This window comes from Canis lupus, chromosome 8 (genome assembly GCF_011100685.1).
Source record: "Canis lupus familiaris isolate Mischka breed German Shepherd chromosome 8, alternate assembly UU_Cfam_GSD_1.0, whole genome shotgun sequence".
In the NCBI taxonomy this organism is placed as follows: domain Eukaryota; kingdom Metazoa; phylum Chordata; class Mammalia; order Carnivora; family Canidae; genus Canis; species Canis lupus.
The window spans coordinates 39,208,542-39,227,429 of record NC_049229.1 but is presented as its reverse complement, the minus strand read 5'-3'; the positions used below and the strand labels follow the sequence as shown (position 1 = coordinate 39,227,429).

At 40.2% G+C, this 18,888-nt stretch overlaps 1 protein-coding gene across 2 annotated transcripts in view; it reads right to left on the bottom strand.

The window, feature by feature from the left end:
• ZBTB1 (zinc finger and BTB domain containing 1) overlaps positions 1-18,848 on the bottom strand; it is a 25,500-nt gene extending 6,652 nt beyond the window's left edge. Inside the window, exons 1-2 of one of the 2 annotated variants that reach the window (NM_001123330.1) lie at positions 18,769-18,848; positions 485-2,397 (exon numbers count right to left, since the gene is read on the bottom strand). In NM_001123330.1, coding sequence (NP_001116802.1) covers positions 485-2,379 — 1,895 coding nt within the window. In that variant the 5' untranslated portion in view covers positions 2,380-2,397; positions 18,769-18,848. 2 annotated transcript variants of the gene reach the window in all.
• Positions 18,849-18,888: the final 40 nt, after the last annotated feature.

Below are 18,888 nucleotides of genomic sequence, written 5' to 3'. Positions count from 1 at the left end.
ATCATAGCTAAGACAAACTAAAAATCAAAGAATTCTATTAAGAAATAACAAAAATGATAAACATTTAATAACACCTAAAATGTAGATACTTAAGATCCTAAACAAAAATATTAAAGGTAAAAGGGCCTTGGAATTTTTTCCCAACAATTCATCTTATAAAATCAATTTCTAAATAGCGCATATCCTTTGCTTTGGTGTTTTGTCTGCTATCAACTAAACATTAGCACAGTAGAAAATCACTTATGTTCTTTTCAAATGCTTGGCATTATAATGTGATCTCATATCTTTCCTCAAATTAAATTTTGCTCCACATATTCCACATGTATACAGATGAACATCCATGTGCTGTTCCAACTGTTCATTATTTGGGAATATCTGAAAGCAGACCTGGCATATAGTCTCACCAGCAGATAAATGAGAAATCATATGCCGTACATGGTCATGTTTTCTGAAGTTTCCTTGATCACAAATGGAACAGACATACCTGGCCATGCCTTTGTGCATATCATTGTGCAGTCGCAACTGACGTTCTCTTAAAAACTGCTTTCCACATGTCTGACAAACAAACTGTTTTTCCTTAGTATGAACAGTATAGTGTTCTCTTAAGTGACACCGCTGATAAAATCCTTTACCACACAGATTACAAAAATGCTTTCGTCTGTGATCTCTCTCATTTTCTTCCATGATGGCACTCTTAAACACATCCTGGTCCAGACAGCTAGACATATGTTCAACCACTAGATTTTCGGTTTCAAACCGCTGGCCACAATTAGGACATCGAAAAGGACAGGCAGAATGTTTAAATAACTGCTTTTTTTGGATACTGTTTATCTGGAAATGATTGTCCCTAAAGTCATCCAACATTTCAACAAACATATCTCTTATTTCTGACTGCTCATCAGGATTCTCTTCCATGTCCATCTTCTCCTCCGTATTTCCTAACCCGTTCATGGTCAGATCTTGGGGTTCTCCACATCTTTGCGCATGTTCCTGAAGCTGCCTACCCTTAACAAGGATCTGTCCACATTTCCCACATGCACAGATATTTTCAATGTGTTTGGCTAAGTAATGAGATGACAGGTCCTCCTCAGTTATTGTGAGCCCACACAGCTCACAAGATGCATTTTCGGTATCCTCTTGTACTGGACTGCTGTTGTTAGGGGGCCTCATATTTTCTAAGCCACCTCTTTCATCAGCACTTATTGACATCCGAGGTTTTAGCATTTTCCTACCACTTTTCTTAATACCAATATCTTCTTCAACATAGTATCTATAAAATGGCTCTTCAGGTTCATCTTCTAATTCATCGTTGTCCGTGGATTCATTACAGTCTTTATCAGTAACTTTAATAATGTTAAAGTCTTTTAGTTCGTCTGTAGGAATATCTTCTGGCTCCATCTTGATGATGATTCTTTTCCTGTCAGCAGCTCTGCTTTTCTCTTCACTGGCTACTTCAGACTCCATGGTGCTTTTTCTGCTTCCAGTGGTTGAAGTCGAGTCATCAGCAGCCTGGCTCGTGTCTCCTCTGTATTTGTCTGTCTGTGTAGAAAATGCTTTGGAAGATTCCTTTTCACCAAATTCAGCCTTGATACTTCCATCTTTTCCATCTCTAATATCGACTATTCTATGGTAGGATCTTGTGTTTTGGTATGAATGTCTGTTAGTACAGGTTAGCACATGCTCATCCAATAATTTTTCACAGCTAAAGCCAAATCCACAACTGTCACAGGTAAAACTCCGTCCAAAGCGCCGTGACACACGTTCTTTTGGAGTAGATAATTTGGACACAGAACTTTTTTTACATACATCAAATAGTGGTTCGGGGAAATTGCCTAATTGTAAAGACTCTTCATCAGGCTCTCTATTGTGTGGTGTATTTACTGTTGAACTTGGCTCTGCACACCACCTATTGGCTTCACTGCCATTTCTAGCCACTGTGTCTTCATACATTCTTACCCCAAATATCATTTTGCTGTTCTGTTTGCTAGAAGCAGAAGACGAACATTTTGAACTAGAACAGTCTGCATCCTGTATGTCTTCTAAGCAGTCAGGAACATTGTACAGCTGCAGGTAGTTCATTGCCACTTTAAACTGCTCAAAACTGGAGGGCGCAGTCATAATTTTTCCTAAATACATAAATTGCAAAATGAGATCAAAACACTCGGCACTAATTTTCATGTTGCTGAGATTCAGTTGTGCAGTACTGTGCTGATGGTTCATGAAAAACATTCTGAAATAGGAGCTACAGGCAGCCAGAACTGCTTTGTGTGCTTGAAAGTAAATGTCATCGATTGCAATACAGCAGTCACAGAGGAAACCCCACTCCCTTTGGTTGTTTAGCTGCTGAAGAACGTAGCTGCTGTGGCTGGGCTTTGCCATCTTCAATTAATTAGAGACCTATGTGGAGAGAAATATAAAGTCAGACAAGGTATCTTTAGAAAAGCACTTGAATCATTTTGATTATACTTTAGGATTTGTGTGGCTTTGGTAGTACAATAAAGGTATAAGTACCTTTTATTCTCATGTAGCAAAACTCAATAATATACACCTGAATCATTTTCTAGGTGTGAAGATGGAGAAAACCCAACCATTATTCAAGCTTCTCATTTTGATTTTAAGAAACACAAGCTAAGGTATTCAAAGCAAAAACCATCATTTTGGTTTCATCGCAACTCTATGGGGGAAAATGTATGCTAAATGTGAAAGGAAAAAGTTTAAGAGTACTTGAAGGATATAAACAGCGACAGTAAATAAAATAGCAACTTAAAATGAAAGTTTAACCAAATTGCACAGTTTTAAAAACTTCTCACATAATTGATATTAAGGAACTATTGCTCATTTTTTAAGCGTGGTGAGTGTATTTTGGTTGTGTTAAAAGAGTCCCTATCTTTTAGATACACATACTGACATTTAGAGATGAAATGATAGTATCTAAAGTATACTAGAAAATAATCCAGTGAGGTGGGTGTAGGGGCTATAGGTGATACAAAATCTTGTATTGATAACTATGGATAACTAATTGATAACTAATTGATAACTTTTAATAGAATGATAACTACATTCTATTAAAAATGCTCATGAGAGTCTCTGGAAATGGCAACAAGCAAATAGGTTTAATCAATGCTTTTCTTTCTTTTTTTTTTTTATCAATGCTTTTCTCTTGATTATTGGAGAAGCAATAAATCTGTAGAGTCAGAGTATCTGTCTTACATCTCTGGGCATGCACTTTAGGGTGTAACAAAGCAGTGGATTCGTTAGGTACAGAGGTGTCTATCAAATGGTAAATTTTTCTTCATTCTTTTTTTTTTTTTCTTCATTCTTTAATTGTTAAAAAAGTATACAAAGTAACACGTGCTCATTGCAAAGAATTCAAATATATAAGTAAATAGAATAAAAATACACCTTAAGTCACGTACCTCTTCCCAGAGGTAACCTCTCCAAACACTCTGGATTGCATATCTTCACATCTGTTTTTATGTCTCCACACAGAGTCAACAGATATTGAATAGCTACTATGTTCCAATGCACACAGTTTTTTCTCTTGCTGTGTTTTCTGTAGGGTTTTTTTTTTTAAATACCTAAATGATATCATCCTATATATACCTTTCTGCTAGTTTTCTTCATTTAACATACGGTAGACACTATAAATTTTATTAGTGTAGCGAGTTGACTTTTGGTAAAAGAGGGAGAGGAAAACATTAAAAGTACTAGAAGCCCTATTCATTACATTATAAAACTAAAATAAGGAATGCCTGGGTGGCTTAGCAGTTGGGCATCTGCCTTCAGCTCAGGGTGTGGTCCCGGGGTTCCAGGATCGAGTCTCGCATCAGGCTCCAGCATGGAGCCTGCCTCTCTCTATGTCTCTCATGAATAAATACATAAAAATCTTAAAAAAAAAAAAAAAAAAAAAAAGGGATCCCTGCCTGGCACAGCGGTTTGGCGCCTGCCTTTGGCCCAGGGCGCGATCCTGGAGACCCGGGATCGAATCCCACGTCGGGCTCCTGGTGCATGGAGCCTGTTTCTCCCTCTGCTTGTGTCTCTGCCTCTCTCTCTCTCTCTCTCTGTGACTATCATACATAAAAAAAATAAAAAAAAATAAAAAAAAATTAAAAAAAAAAACTAAAGATCCAATTTTAGCCTCAATTTTTAATCTGTATACATAAAACTTCAGAATCTTCTACTTAAAAACAAGTTCCTACACAAGTTAAGCATAAAAAAAACATTTAACAAGCTGTTCAGAGAAATGTTCAATCTTTAGTCCCCAAACCCTTCAATCCCTGCAGTGATAATTAAGAGGTATCTACAGCTTATTTCCACTTGTTTGTCACAGATCATCTGTGGATCACATACCCTTTCTCCACTACCTGAAGACCCACCCTACCACCTCCTTCCTGTTCTTCCTGTTCATCCTGCCTGATGACAGTTGCATAGCCAGGGATGTGCCTCTTCTAGTGAAAGGAAAGTGGCTTTATAATGAGACCTTCTGCCTTCTTAAAATTGCAACCACTATACCTTTTTTGTAAGCCAGATCAAGCATGTCAAATAAGTAGAATCTTTCCACCTATTCAACCTTCTGTAAATCAGATGTCTGTACAATGCAATGAGGAAGCATGCTCAGTATGTACTTAAATACAAGAAGCAATATATGGACAAGGATATTCATCAGTATGTTCTTTATCATTTGAAATGCCTGGTAATAAAGGGGTTGTAAGTAAACCAAGGTAAATCCACTACCTAAAATTCACTGTCCTGTGGCCTTTAAAAATTAAATTTATGAATGAAGACTGCAGAAGAAAATGAGTCAAGTTTCCAGGATGGAAAGTCAAGTAAATAAACAAAGGATATGAAATTATGTAACAATTACAATTATATAAAGTGAATCAAAACAACAAAACCTTACTCAAAAGGGAAAAAAAAAAGAAAACACATACACACAAATGTGGACCCCAAACCCATTTTAAATAGAATGAGATTTCTAGCTCTATATTCATTTATGGGATTCAGAGAGAATCTTGATAATAGAGGCAAAATGATAGATGTTATCTCAAAAAAAATTAGTAGTAAGAATTGTTAAAAAATAAAACAAACTCTTTTGAAAGGACAGTGGATGCCCAACCTGGAAGACGGATGAGATGTCATTGAGGACAGTATGATACAAAGAAGAGAACACAGGCTTTGGATCAGAGAGACTCAAGTTCCAATCTGACCATGCCACCTTTGGTAACATTTATCTTCACTGACTCCCAAGTTTCCCGAACTGTCAAAGTGAGGAGAATAAAATGTCAAATAACATTTCAAACACGAGGATTCATAGAAACAATGTATAAAATGTACACAATTATTGACATGTGAAAATTAATGGAAGTAAAACTTGGCAGTTTTGGTGATTATGCTTATTTAAGCATCAGGAGCTAAGTTTGACTAGATAACCTTAAAATTTCCTTCCAAACAGAGTCCAGTAGTAGGAATGCCAGCAGTTAAATCTGTAAAGACTTTCAGGTTTTATTTATTTTTTATTTTTTAAAAGATTTTTATTTTTTCATGAGGGGGACACAGAGAGAGAGGCAGATACAGGCAGAGGGAGAAGCAGGCTCCATACAGGGAGCCCAATGTGGGACTCAATCCCAGAACTCCAAGATCAGGCCCTGAGCCAAAGGCAGACGCTCAACTGTTGAGCCACCCATGCATCCCAAGACTTTAAATCTCCTATGCTTAAGATAATAACAAGAACTCTTCTAATCTAAATGGAAAGCAGTTTTATGGCCAGCAACCAAAAAAACAGGTGCAACTATATACACCACCAAAATGACAGGCACCTCTACAGCTACAGCCACAAGTTAGTAAAAATACAATGAGGAGGACACTTGATGGGATGAACACTGGGTGTTACACTCTATGTTGGCAAATAGAATTTATTTTTTTTAAGATTTTTATTTATTCATGAGAGAGAGGCAGAGACACAGGCAGAGGGAGAACCCAGGCTCCATGCAGGGAGCCCGACGTGGAACTCGATCTCGGGACTCCAGGATCACGGCCTGAGCTAAAGGCGACGCTCAACCACTGAACCATCCAGGTGCTCCGGCAAATTGAATTTAAATTTAAAAAATATAAAAGTAAGTAAAAGTAAAAAGAAAAAGTAGAAATACATTCTATGTTAACATAAAACATGAAAACAAGAGGAGCAACAGCATTTTAATGCACATTTTTTAATGCAACAAATATGCATTGAGTGCTCCGGGGCGTCAGACGCTAAAGTACTGAGAATTGGCAATAGCACAGGTATTTTGTCATCTTGAGGACACATCACTGAGGAGAAACTTGACTTTAGATTAGTGACTTCAATATGTATTCGGTAAAGTACCTACTCTATGGAAGAAGGCATCATGCTCCGGTGGAGAGAACAAAGGGCTCTGGGTCAGAAAGGCATGGGTACAAATCCCACTGTCTTCAGATGTCTCTCTATATCCCTACCTTCCCCTCAGAGCTTGAGGCTGAACAAAATTCATGCTACCACTACAGCTTCTGGGCTGACATACAATTGTAATTTCATCAGTGTCATTACTGGAACATGCTAATGTCCACGTTCCAGTAAAACTTTTTAAGGTAGAGTAACTTTTTTTTTTTTTAAGATTTTATTTATTCATGAAAGACACACAGAGAGAGGCAGAGATATAGACAGAGGGAGCAGACTCCATGCAGGGAACTGATGCAGGACTCAATCTCGGGATGTGGGATTGCGCCCTGAGCCAAAGGCAGACGCTCAACCCCTAAGCCACCCAGGTGTCCCTAGTATCAACAACTTTGTTCTTGTTACACCACACTAAAAAAAAGCTCAGAGAAGGTCTAATAACACAAAATAAATAAAGCCCCAAAAAATAGAAAAAAAAAAAAAAAAAAAGAAAAGTAGGGCATGGAATCGGGGGTGAGGGATCTAAATTCCTATGAGACTTTTAACTTGTTATCTCTTAAGGATAATTTTTGCATTAAAAAATTTAAAAATTCACTCACTTATTAAAAACAATTTCAAATTCCAAAGTTCTCTCAATTTTTTGATAATCTTAATAATTCTACCAAAAATACTTAACTTTATATTAAACCTTGCAAACGTTTTAAATAAAAGGGTTTATATTATATATTTTAGCTGTTTTTATTTTTTAAGTTTTTATTTTAATCCCAATAAAGTTAATATACAGTGTTATACTAGTTTCAGGTGTGCAATTTAGTGATTCAACGCTTGCATACAACACTGGGTGCTCATCACAAGTGCCCTCCTTAATCTCCATTACCTATTTCACCTATCCCCTAAACTACCTCCCTACTACAGGCTAAGAGTCTGTTTCTTGATTTGCCTATTTCCCTGTGCTCATTTTTTTTTTTTAATTCCACATATGAATAGAATCAGATGGTATTTGTCTTTCTCTGATTTACTTTGCTTAGCATTATACTCTCTCTTATCCATGTTGTTGCAAATGGCAACATTTCATTCTTTATCATGGCTGAACAATATTCCATTGTGCATAAATACCACATCTTCTTTATCCATTTATCAATAGGTGGATACTTGAGCTGCTTCCATATCTTGGCTATCATAAGCAATGCTGCTATAATCATAGGGGTGCATGTATCCCTCTGAATTAGTATTTTGTATTCTTTGAGTAAATACCCAAAAGTGCAGTTGCTGGATTGTAGGACAGTTCTGTTTTTAACTTTTTGAGGAAACTCCATACTGTTTCCAACAGTGGCTGCACCAGTTTGCATTCCCACCAACAGTGCAAGAGAGTTTAGTTATTCTTGTCTTTATAACTGAAATCTGTGATTGCTTTGTGTTACTAGCTGTATCACTGGTGGAACAAGTTTATTACAGCTAGAGGTCAAGGGCTGCAGCTGAGAGCAGGACTTCAAATGTGATCCGAAGCTAAGAGTACTAAAGTCTGTATGCATGCAGTTCTCCCGGAAGAGAGAGGAATTAGGTGATGCAAAATATTTTGCAATGAACTTTTTAACTTTTAGTTTGAAAGTTTCATCTCATTCAAAACCAGCTGCCAAGCACATTAAGAATATTAATTTAGATACCTACGGATTTTTAGAGTTTAGATCTAAGCTGGTTCTTATTTCATGGAAGGGTAAAGATCTAAGACTGTTAAACAGTGTATCAAGGGGATAGTTAGCTGTGGTGAAATGGGTATTAGGACTACAGGATGAGGACTTCTGACCACGAAGGTGTGTACCAACCACTTGGTACTATGTAATGTGCCCTTCTCCAAGGAACGCTCAGCAAGGACTGGGCATGAGTCCTTAATACAGGGTAGTTTTGGCTGGCTGCTCTTGCAGAAGTGACTACTCACATCTGAAATCGATCTGTAGGGGTACCTGGGTGGCTCAGTGGTTGAGCATCTGCCTTCAGCTCAGGTTGTGATCCTGGGGTCCTGGGATTGAGTCCCACATTGGGCTCCCTACTGGGAGCCTGCTTCTTCTCCCTCTGCCTGTGTCTCTGCCTCTCTCTGTCTCTTATGAATAAATAAATAAAATCTTAAAAAAGAATGAAATCTAACTGTAATGTTGCTTTATCTGTATAGGTGCATCTAGTCTTACTCAACAGACATGTTCCCTAAATTATACCATGTAAGCTATTTCGGTAAATTTCTCACTGACAATAGTAAGGTATCAGAAATACTTTTCCTTCATCACTAAATATCTTAAATTGGAACAAACAATTTTGCTCAAAGTTTCTTTTGCGTCTGCCTCAAATGATAATTGAAGGGTCTATAAATAAGCATATAAACTGAATGAAGTAGTAAGTAACTTACAGTAATTTTGGAGTGACTCCTTCTGTAAAGCAAATCTCTTTTTAATGTGTGCCCTAGACCAAGGAGGCTCCCCTGGGGATAATTTGCATAGCCTCAGTGAATCTGCAGCAGAACCTCCTATTAGACTTTCAATTTAGCTCCCCAATCCCTGAACTACTAACAATTAACTCTGGATCTCAGAGGTCATTTATGTATCTATATTCATTTTTTCATACCTATTTCTGTGTCTTCTATGATTGGAGATATATAGATATAGATTTAATTTGAGGGTTATAGACTATCCTTTTAAAAAGCCTGAAGTGAAATGAAAGGATTCTCTAATGTTAATAAATCAGAGTATCAGCATGTGTTGAACATCTACAATATTCCAATACTGCATGAAGTATTGAAGTAGAGGGTAGAGAAGGATGGTAAACATGGAGCTAATTACATATGAGGGATTAAATTTTAAACCAAGAAACAATTTGAGAATAATTAAGTACTAAATTATACTGAATAAAGTTCAGCATGAGTTGGGGGGGGTGGGGGAAGCCTACCACTAGAAGAGTAGGCTTTAGGAAGGATGTAGGATTTGGGTAAAGCCTTGGTGAATGAGTAGGATAGAGAAAAACAGCAGGGGAAAGGCATTTCAGGTATCTGTGTAAGTGTGTAGGTAAAGAATTAGAGAGGGGTACACAGCAGCATAAACAAAAGCATGAAAATGTAATGGGAGGGAAAGCAGATATGCCTTACTGGACTGGTAGATGGAGGCTATAAAGGTAGGGCAAATGACAATTGTAATATGATAATGGGAATAGCCAACACTTGTTAAGTCTTACTATCCATGGTCAGGCTCTAGTCTAAGCAGGTGTGTGTGTGTGTGCGCGCGCGTGCATATACATACATATATTTATATACGTGTGTGTATGTGTGTGTGTATATAAAATGTGTATTGGTATTCAATGTTACGTAACTTCTGTAGGGCCACAGAGGACTTGGTGGGATTAGAACACAAGCAATATGACTCTTGAGCCTAAGATCATGGCCTTAGAGATTTTGTCACCTATAAAAATAAGGTCACTCTGGTGAAATTCTTTCCTAGAATATCATTTTCCAGAGCATATGTGCCAATGCCTAAGCTTAATTAATTGAGTTCCTTAGGTTTTCTCCTTGAAAGTTCCAGGAAGAATCAGTTTTGTAGATGCTCCTAAAGATAAAAGGTTTTACTTCAAGGCACTTAAATGACAGACACAATCAAGGTTAGAAAATCTTAGTCATTTTTTTGAACAGATATTCTGGCTGGCTATTAGACTGTAAATTCAGTACTTAGCACAGGAAGTTCTGAAATTATAATTGGGTTCTGTTCCAAAACTTTATTTTTAAGTTAGTTATTTGGAACTTGAAACACATATTCCCATAGAAACAATGCTATAAATGGTGAGTCACTTCTATGCTCACACTCTAAAATCTTTTAAAATGCTTAATGTAGCTTTACATTAGTCCTAACAGTGCTACAGCATGACTTTTATCTTTTGCACCAACAGAGGTACCATACAGCAATGCCTACCTCACTGACCTCCAAAGGGTAAAGATGAGGCTTAAAAGGCCTTTGTGCCCCCAAGTGCCTAGCACTCACTGCCCACATAGCTGGCACTTGATGCTTGCTAAATCAAAGTCTTAAAAAAAGCCCTGGAAGCAGGCACCAATAGATTTGGATACCAGCCCTACTAACCATAGCTAACCCTATTCAGCTATGATTAAACATCTTTACCTCTCTAAACCCACTTTTCTCATCTGTAAAACATGGAGAATTATACCCCTCACAGGGTTCTTATGTAATTTAGAGACAATTTCTTCTTGCTTTTTCTGTCAAGCATAATACAATTTTCCTTAAGTATTAATATCATGATCATAGTTTATAGCATCTTACAAAGTGGTCAAGTTCAACCTGATGCTTTATAGGTGAGACAACAAACTGAGGTCCTATGAGATTCAGAGACATGCTCAAAGTCACTTCCAGTTTTAGTGGCTGACAGCAAAGGCCCTTGGCTCCTCAATCCTGGTCTAGGGCTCTTCCTACTATCCTGCAGCCCCCAAGTACAGAAACAACTGCCTGTCTTTCTCCTCTGCATCAACCGTGTTTTGCTGAAATACAGAACCTGTTCAGATTGGCAAGGGTTGTTTGCACCTACACAAAATGGCCTGAGATTGTGGTGCTTTGGGAGATCGTGGTTTGTTGGCTGATTAGTAATTTTCTGTGTCCTAGCTTGTTAAGCCAACAGCTGTCATTTCTAAAAGGGGTGCTGATCTCCTGCTGCCCACCATTTCAGTCTGTTATGAGTTATAAAATTAGACAAAACTCAGTGAAGCTGAGTTTACATAATTTAATTTTCAAAGAGGACGTAGGGAAGTAATCTGTAAGATCAGATTTTAATTCCTGCACTTTGTTTCATCTATTTTAATTGCTGATAGGCAACAATTCTGCTTTACTCTTGTTTCTGGTCAGGGCACTAGTTAATTGACGTTGCCAACCAAGTAACTTCTGAATAAGTGAAGTGTTACTAAAGGTAAGCTGCTACTAAAGGTAAGTGTTACTAAAGGTAAACTTATCCACAGAGAAAGCAAAGTGAACATAATAGCTTCTGGAACATTTCTCTCTCTCCAAAAGGCAGAGAGGGGAACCTGGGTAGCTCAGGTGGTTAAGCACTGGACCCTTGGTTTCACTCAGGTGATGATCACAGGGTCCTGGGATGGAGCCCCGTGCCAGACTCTGCACTCAGCAGCAGAGTCGGCTTCAGGATTCTCTCCCTCTGCCCCTCCTCCACTTGTGCTCCTGCGCTCTCTCTCTCTCAAATAAATAAATCTTTTTTTTCCCCCAAAGATTTCATTTATTTATTCATGAGAGATAGAGGCAGAGACATAGGAAGAGGGAGAAGCAGGCTCCATGCACAGAGCCCGATGTGGGACTCGATCCAGGTCTCCAGGATCACGCTCTGAGCTGGAAGGCAGATGCTTAACTACTGAGCCACCCAGGCATCCCTCTTTTTTTTTTTTTTTTTAAGATTTTATTTATTTATTTGAGAGGGAGAACACAAGCAGGAGAGGCAGGAGAGAGAATCAGACTCCTTGTTGAGCAGGGAGCCTAACCTAGGTTTTTTTTTTTTTTTTTAATTATTTTTTAAGATTTTATTTACTTATTCATGAGAGCCAGAGAGAGAGGCAGAGACACAGTCAGAGGGAGAAGCAGGCTCCATGCAGGGAGCCAGACGTGGGACTCGATCCTGGGTCTCCAGGATCACGCCCCGGGCTGAAGGCGGCCCTAAATCGCTGAGCAACCCTGGCTGCCCTGACCCAGGGTTTTATCCCAGGACCCCGAGATCATGACCTAGGCTGAAGGCAGACGATTAACTGACTGAGCCATCCAGGTACCTCTTAAATAAATGAATCTTAAAGAAAAAGAGAGAAGAGGAAAAGTATTTAATCTAGGCAGTCTCTACATTTTGATCTGTTCATCTAAAGAGGCAACATGGCATCTTCTGACCACTAGAGGGCACTGTCTGAACAGCAGGCTTCTCTCTGCAAACAGCAACTTTATCAGGAAGTGACTTTTTGCACGTGGCATTGGTATTGGTATTCTTAGGGTTCATTTTGTGGAACTTATATCTATTCCAGAGTGCCTCTGTGACTTTAGGACCCACCTAAATCTGCTTCTCTCCCTGTATTCTGTCTCAGCTAGCACTGCCATGCACCAATCACTGAGGGTACTTGGGAGTCACCTGGACTTCTCCCAGACTTAATAGTTAACTATTAAGTCTTACCAATTTTCTAGTATTTCTCACATCTGCCCCTCTATTCCATCCCTACTTTCCCTGCCCTCCTGAGGATCCTATCATCATTGCTGAGTTATTGCAAAAGGCTCCTTAACTGGTTCCTCAAATCCATCCTTCACTTCAAACAATTCATAAAGAACAAAAATCAGACCATTTCATTCTGCTTAAACCCTTCTATGGTTCCCTTCACATATCCTCAGGCTAAAGTAAAAACTTAGCAAAACATACAAAGCCAACAGTGCCCACCCAGCTGGTCTTATGTTTGGCTACTTCATGTTCAAGCAGCATAAAATGGCTTGCTCTCCCTGTTCCCCTCCCAAGCCCACCTTATTTACTTAATGTATTTATCTCCATTTTTATTCATGCCAATTGGTTCTTCTGCCTGAACCTCCCACATATCTGAGAATCAGTTTATCACCTCCTCCAGAAAACTTTCTGTAATACCTCCCTTTCCCACTATTTTAGGTTTTTTTTGTTTTGTTTTGTTTTTTTGAAGATTTTTATTTATTCAAGAGAGACACAGCAAGAGAGGCAGAGACACAGGTAGAGGGAGAAGCAGAGGAAGAAGCGGTCTCCCTGCAAGGAGTCCAATGCAGGCCTGGATCCTGGGACCCCAGGATTACACCCTGAGCCAAAGGCAGATGCTCAGCTGCTGAGCCACCCAGGCGTCCCAAATGTTTTATTATTATTTTTTTAAGTAGGCTCCATGCCCAATGTGGGGTTTGAACTCATGACCCTGAGATTAAAAGTCGTATGCTCTACTGAGCCAGCTAGGTGCCCCCTATTTTAGGTTTTGATATTACTCTGTATCCTCCTTATTTTACACTTACTACACTATATTTTAATCATCAGAACAGCAACATAAAGTAGGTGTTAAAGCGTAGACTAACCAGATTGCCTGGGTTCAAATTCTGACTTTGCCACTTATTAAGTGTATGACCTCGAGCAGGTTGCATAAACAATTTGTACCTTAATTCTCTCATCTGAGAATGGGGATGATAATCCTACTGTTTAGAGTTATCATGGGCAATGGCTGTCAAGGAGCAAATGCTAGTAAGAATTGGATACCACAGTTTGTATCTGTCCCTAGGTCTCCCCACTAGATTATGTACAACCTGAAGGCAAGGCTGTTAGCTTGTTTCTGTGCAACACACTAAGTATGCAGTAACTGTTCCTGAATGAGCAGCTGGTGAGGCAGCTCCAGGACACTAGGAAGTGCTACCCAGGCTCTTTCCCTCAGGAGATGCACATAGCTTTTTAAATTGTACTGTCTCCAATCTTTCCAGTTATAGCCACCCTTTTCTTGTTTAATTCCAACCAAAACCCTGAAATTTTCACTCTCTTAATTAAAAGAAAATGAAACCAATAAAAAGAGTATCATAAAAAGTGTGTTCATTCTAAGAAGCTTAACTCCATTTTTAAGTCTCAAATCTATTTAAGATTTCCCTTCATCCCGAGGGACCTACACAGCAAAAGCTTTCAAGCTTTCATATATGCTGTTCCCTTTACTCAGAAACTTTTCGATGTCCAGCTCACTCTTTGGGGAGTGTTTTTTTTTTCTTCCCCTGATCTCAGGGTAATGAAAATGCCCCTCCCCTGTGCTTCTAAGACAGCCCCTAACTATACAGTGACAAAAAATGTATCATCCAAAATGGATGTTGTGTCTATCAACACACTCTTGGCAGGGATTTTAATTATGTGCCTCCCTTGCTTTGCTATAAGCTCCTTGAGATCAAGGCATTGTCTTAGTCGTCTTCACTGTATCCTCTGAGCCTTTTAACAATTGCCTGGTATTTGATTAGTTTTGAATGAATAAATGTTGAAGTAGGTGTTTTATTTTGCTTATCAATTTTTTTTTATTTTAAAGATTTTATTTATGTATTCATAGAGACACACAAAGAGAGAGAGGCAGAGACACAGGCAGAGGGAGAAGCGGGGTCCATGCAGAGAGCCTGACGTGGGACTCGATTCAGGGTCTCCAGGATCACACCCTGGGCTGCAGGCAGCGCTAAACCGCTGTGCCAATTTCTTTCTTTCAAGTAATCTCTAGACCCACTATGGGACTTGAAGTTGTGAACTGAGATCAGGAGACACGTTTCACTAAATGAGCCTGGCCAGGCACCCAATTTTTTGTATTACTTCAATCATGGCAACTCTTACATAGTCCTCAAAAATTTACAAAGCAATTTCCCATACATCAAACAACTCTTCTCAAAATAACCCTCAGATAGGTATTTTCATAATCCTCATTTTGTTAATACAAGTTTAGTGGTTGATACCAAAGTGCTCATTTTCTAAGTAGAAGATGGGACTCGAATTCTGGAGTCTTGATTCAGCACCCTAAGTTTCAGCTTTTATAAACCAGACAACACTCTTCCTGGCAATGACTATTAACTGAAGTGCTGCTTTGGAACGTCCTGAGCCTCCCAGTCACCCACTCTCATACAGCCCCCATATTGCAGGCAGAATGCCCTGCCCCTTCCCCATCCCCTCCTTCCATCTGCTGACTCCCACGGCCCTCAGAGCAAACCCTTCCCTAATATTAAAAGATGTAAAGTGGGGATGAAGCTCTTTAGTTATCTTGAAAAAGGATTATGTGTATCTCACATAGATAACAAATGGAAAATCTGGTTGGTGATTTAATTCTTTAATTTTCCAGTATTATTTGGGAAATGATTTTATTTTATTTTTTAAAGGTTTTATTTATTTATTCATGAGAGACCGAGAGAGAGGCAGAGACACAGGCAGAGGGAGAAGCAGGCTCCACGCAGGAAGCCCGATGTGGGACTTGATCCCAGGTCTCCAGGTTCAGTCCCTGGGCTGAAGGGGGCTCTAAACTGCTGAGCCACCACGGCTGCCTGGAAAATGATTTTAAATTCAAAGCAGAGTAGTATTAAAAAAAAATCCATGTCCCCAATACTCTCAAATAATCAATGTTGTGATTAAACTTCGATGTACTATTTTGGGGCTTTGTTTTCAGATCATCAACTACTTTACACTCATCCTTCTTGAATATAAGTGATTCTGTACTTTGACTAAAATCTTCTGTAGTTACCATACAAGCCCCTATGTAAGTATAGTTAGAAATCTAAAGTATGTGCCATCTCCTTCCATGCCACATCTAAAAACTGCAGAGTCATTAATTCCTTTCTTCATTCTAATTCTCTTTCCTTGATGTTTTGCATGCTATACCTCTAGATACTAATCAAGGGGAACCATTCATGCCATATCAGCACAGGGATATCTAGGCAGTGGTCTTCATGTCAAGTATAGCTACTCCTTCCCAACTATGAAATTATGAAACTCTCTACAAATGTGAAGCTTTGGTGTTTTTTTTTTTTTAAAAACAAGTTTGACCAGTACAAATCAATCCGTCAGAGGTTGGACCTCAACATTAGCATGAAAAAGTATGAGAACTAGCCCACCAAGGTACTGTAAGTACTTCATAAGGACAAACCTAAAATAGCAGCTCTGTTATATTTAAACGCTCACATCTGTTACTCGATCATAGAATTTTAAACCAGTCCAATGCAAAACATTCCCTTTTTCTCCCCCTAGTCAATTCTCACCAACCTGAGTAGGGAATAGAGAACATAAGGCCATGAATCATCATAGGCCATCCTTAGAGTGAAGCATATACAACAGCACAGTTAGAATCAAATGTTGCCTCTTCTTGTTTTAAACAAGGAATTGACTGTTAACAGTTACCTCTGGGTAGTGGGAATCAATGACATTCATTTTTGTATTTTATGTATTCTAGTATAGGCTGAATTCTTACCAAGAGCATAGATTTTATAAGTATTTCTATTTTGAGAAAAAAACAGAATAGACATGAACCACTTTTAATTTGGTTCACATAAAAGCATATAACAATGTCAATATTTCAGGGTAAAATATATTTGCACAAGAAAAAATATCAGGAGAAAACAACTTACAGAGAGACCCAAGTGACCTCTCAAACAGATGTTTTTCAAATACAACTCCATTTTCTTGGAAGACAACAGATTACAATGTAAAAATAAAAAGCTATGGAAACTTTTTTGCCTTTGTATCCCAAATGGTTTCCTCCCCTTTGGGCCAGAAGGTTAATAGCAAAGGCTTAGCACTTTCCTGGCTGGAGGAAGAAAGGCCTGAAAGCAGGCACTTCTCTACTCTTGCACATTAGGATAGGAAATGGTGCTGCAAGAAAAATGGACACACTCTTAAAAAGCTCCATGAACTTATCTTCTCCAGAGCCCTGCAAAAGATGAGAATAAGGAAACTACAAGAATTTAGCACTGTCAATGTGAAATCAAAACACAAGGTCCAGAGCAAGTGGCTGAGACTGTGCTCATGCCCTGCTAAGGTCCTGGTTAAATATGGTTTCTTTTTTCTCTGACAATGATGTACCAGGGCTCCCTCACTTATTCCCCCAAGTAGGCCATCACATTGGAGGGGGAAGAATAGAAAGGGGTTTAGGAAAGGACAAACAACCTGAGTTATTCTACACCATGAAAATTTGGTCGTAATGGAGAAATCTCTTAAAATGAATGTAAGATGTTAATTAAAGGCTCTACTGTAGACTGTATTGATCTTTGAAAATAGTTTCATGACCCCTATGTTTCAATTCTTTTTAAGATGAGGAAGCCCCCTGGGGCAGCCCGGGTGGCTCAGCGGTTTAGCGTTTTAGCGCCACCTTCGGCCCAGGGCGTGATCCTGGAGAGTGAGGATCGAGTCCCGCATTGGGCTCCCTGCATGGAGCCTGCTTCTCCCTCTGCTTTGTGTCTCTGCCTCTCTCTCTCTCTCTCTCTCTCTCTCTCTGTCTCTCGTGAATAAATAAAATCTTTAAAAAAAGAAAATGAGGAAGCCCCCATCTAGCACCCAAACCCATTCACTTATTGAGACTGCAATCACATAGCCAGCCGAGTGAATCAAAAAGAAAGTTTTGAGGTTGTGATGGCTAGCCATCATTCAAGCTTCATCTTTTTGTGTCCCAATTCTCCCATCGTATTCATTCGCACTGACAAAATTTCATTGAATCGAATATCTTGGTTTCAGAGGAGAAGGTAGCGATTGTTTTGAAGTTAACATGAGAACTGCATCCTTCACCAATTCTGCTCCAAAGTGCCTTGAATTCAAGAAACTGATTCTAAGACGCTTCAAAAAGGCTGGAACTATTCCTTGGGTTCGAGAAAATTTTTCCTGTAATAGTTCTGCTGTGAGACCGTGAGACATACGCTATGGAAATACAGTTAGGCCAGTGGAGAATCCGCGCGTACCTACCACGTTGAAGCTCGATTGGTGTAGGATCATACGGATACCCTACTGTCCCCAGAAAGCATCAAAGATTTTCATCGACATCTCCCCAACGCTCCCAATTTGGAAAAGGTCATGTCAGCCTTTCAGATCCTACAGACGCGCCGCTTAGGTAAAAAGGGAGGCTTGGGAGGCTGGCTCAGCTCAGACCCAAGCCTACGTGTTTTAGTGGTAACGACTCCCGATCTACAACACATTTACCCAACACTAACAGAACTTCCAGCAAGCGCCCACCACCGGAATCGAAAGCACTTTCTTCCCACGAAGCACATCTTTTCCACTGAAAATTCCCAAACCCCAGACTCACTACTTTTCACTGAACAAAAAGCGTGTGTGCCGACAAGACGGGGTGGAAAAGAGCGTGGCAAGAATTTGCACGGCTCTTACGCCTCCTCCCTCGGAGCGCGCCCAAGTCTGCGGCCTCGGGCTCCGGGACACTTCCCCTCCCACCCGCCGAGGAGCCGCAGCTGTAAGTTGAGCGAAGCGGGCTCCGGCACGTCAATCAACCCGGTCCTCCCGCCTCCCGTCTACACCTCCCCTCCCCCCCCCCCAAAAAAAATAAAGGCAGAGAAAGAAAAGGAAAAGAAGGTAACTAATTTGGGAACTGGTCTCCGCCGGGGCTTCGCTTCGGACCTAGGGAGGCCGCACGTCCCGGACCCGGCGCGCCGGCGAACGGCGGGATCGAGCAGGCGGCCCGGCAGCCGCCCGCCGCCGGGTCCTCGCGGCGCGTCCTCCGCGCTCCGGATCCCCGCACGGGTCGGCGCCGCTCCGGCCCCGCACTCCGCCAGGCCCGCGGCCCGCGTCCTGCCGCCCGGGCCAAAGTTGCGCAAATAGCCCCACAACTGGCAGATACTCACCGGCCGCGGCAGGAACCGGGGCTGCGGAGGTTTTAGGGAGTTTAAGGCAAACCGGCCACGGGAAAGGCGGGCGGAGGCGAAGGGGCCGCGAGCTGCAGTGGCGGCGGCGCGCGGCGCTCG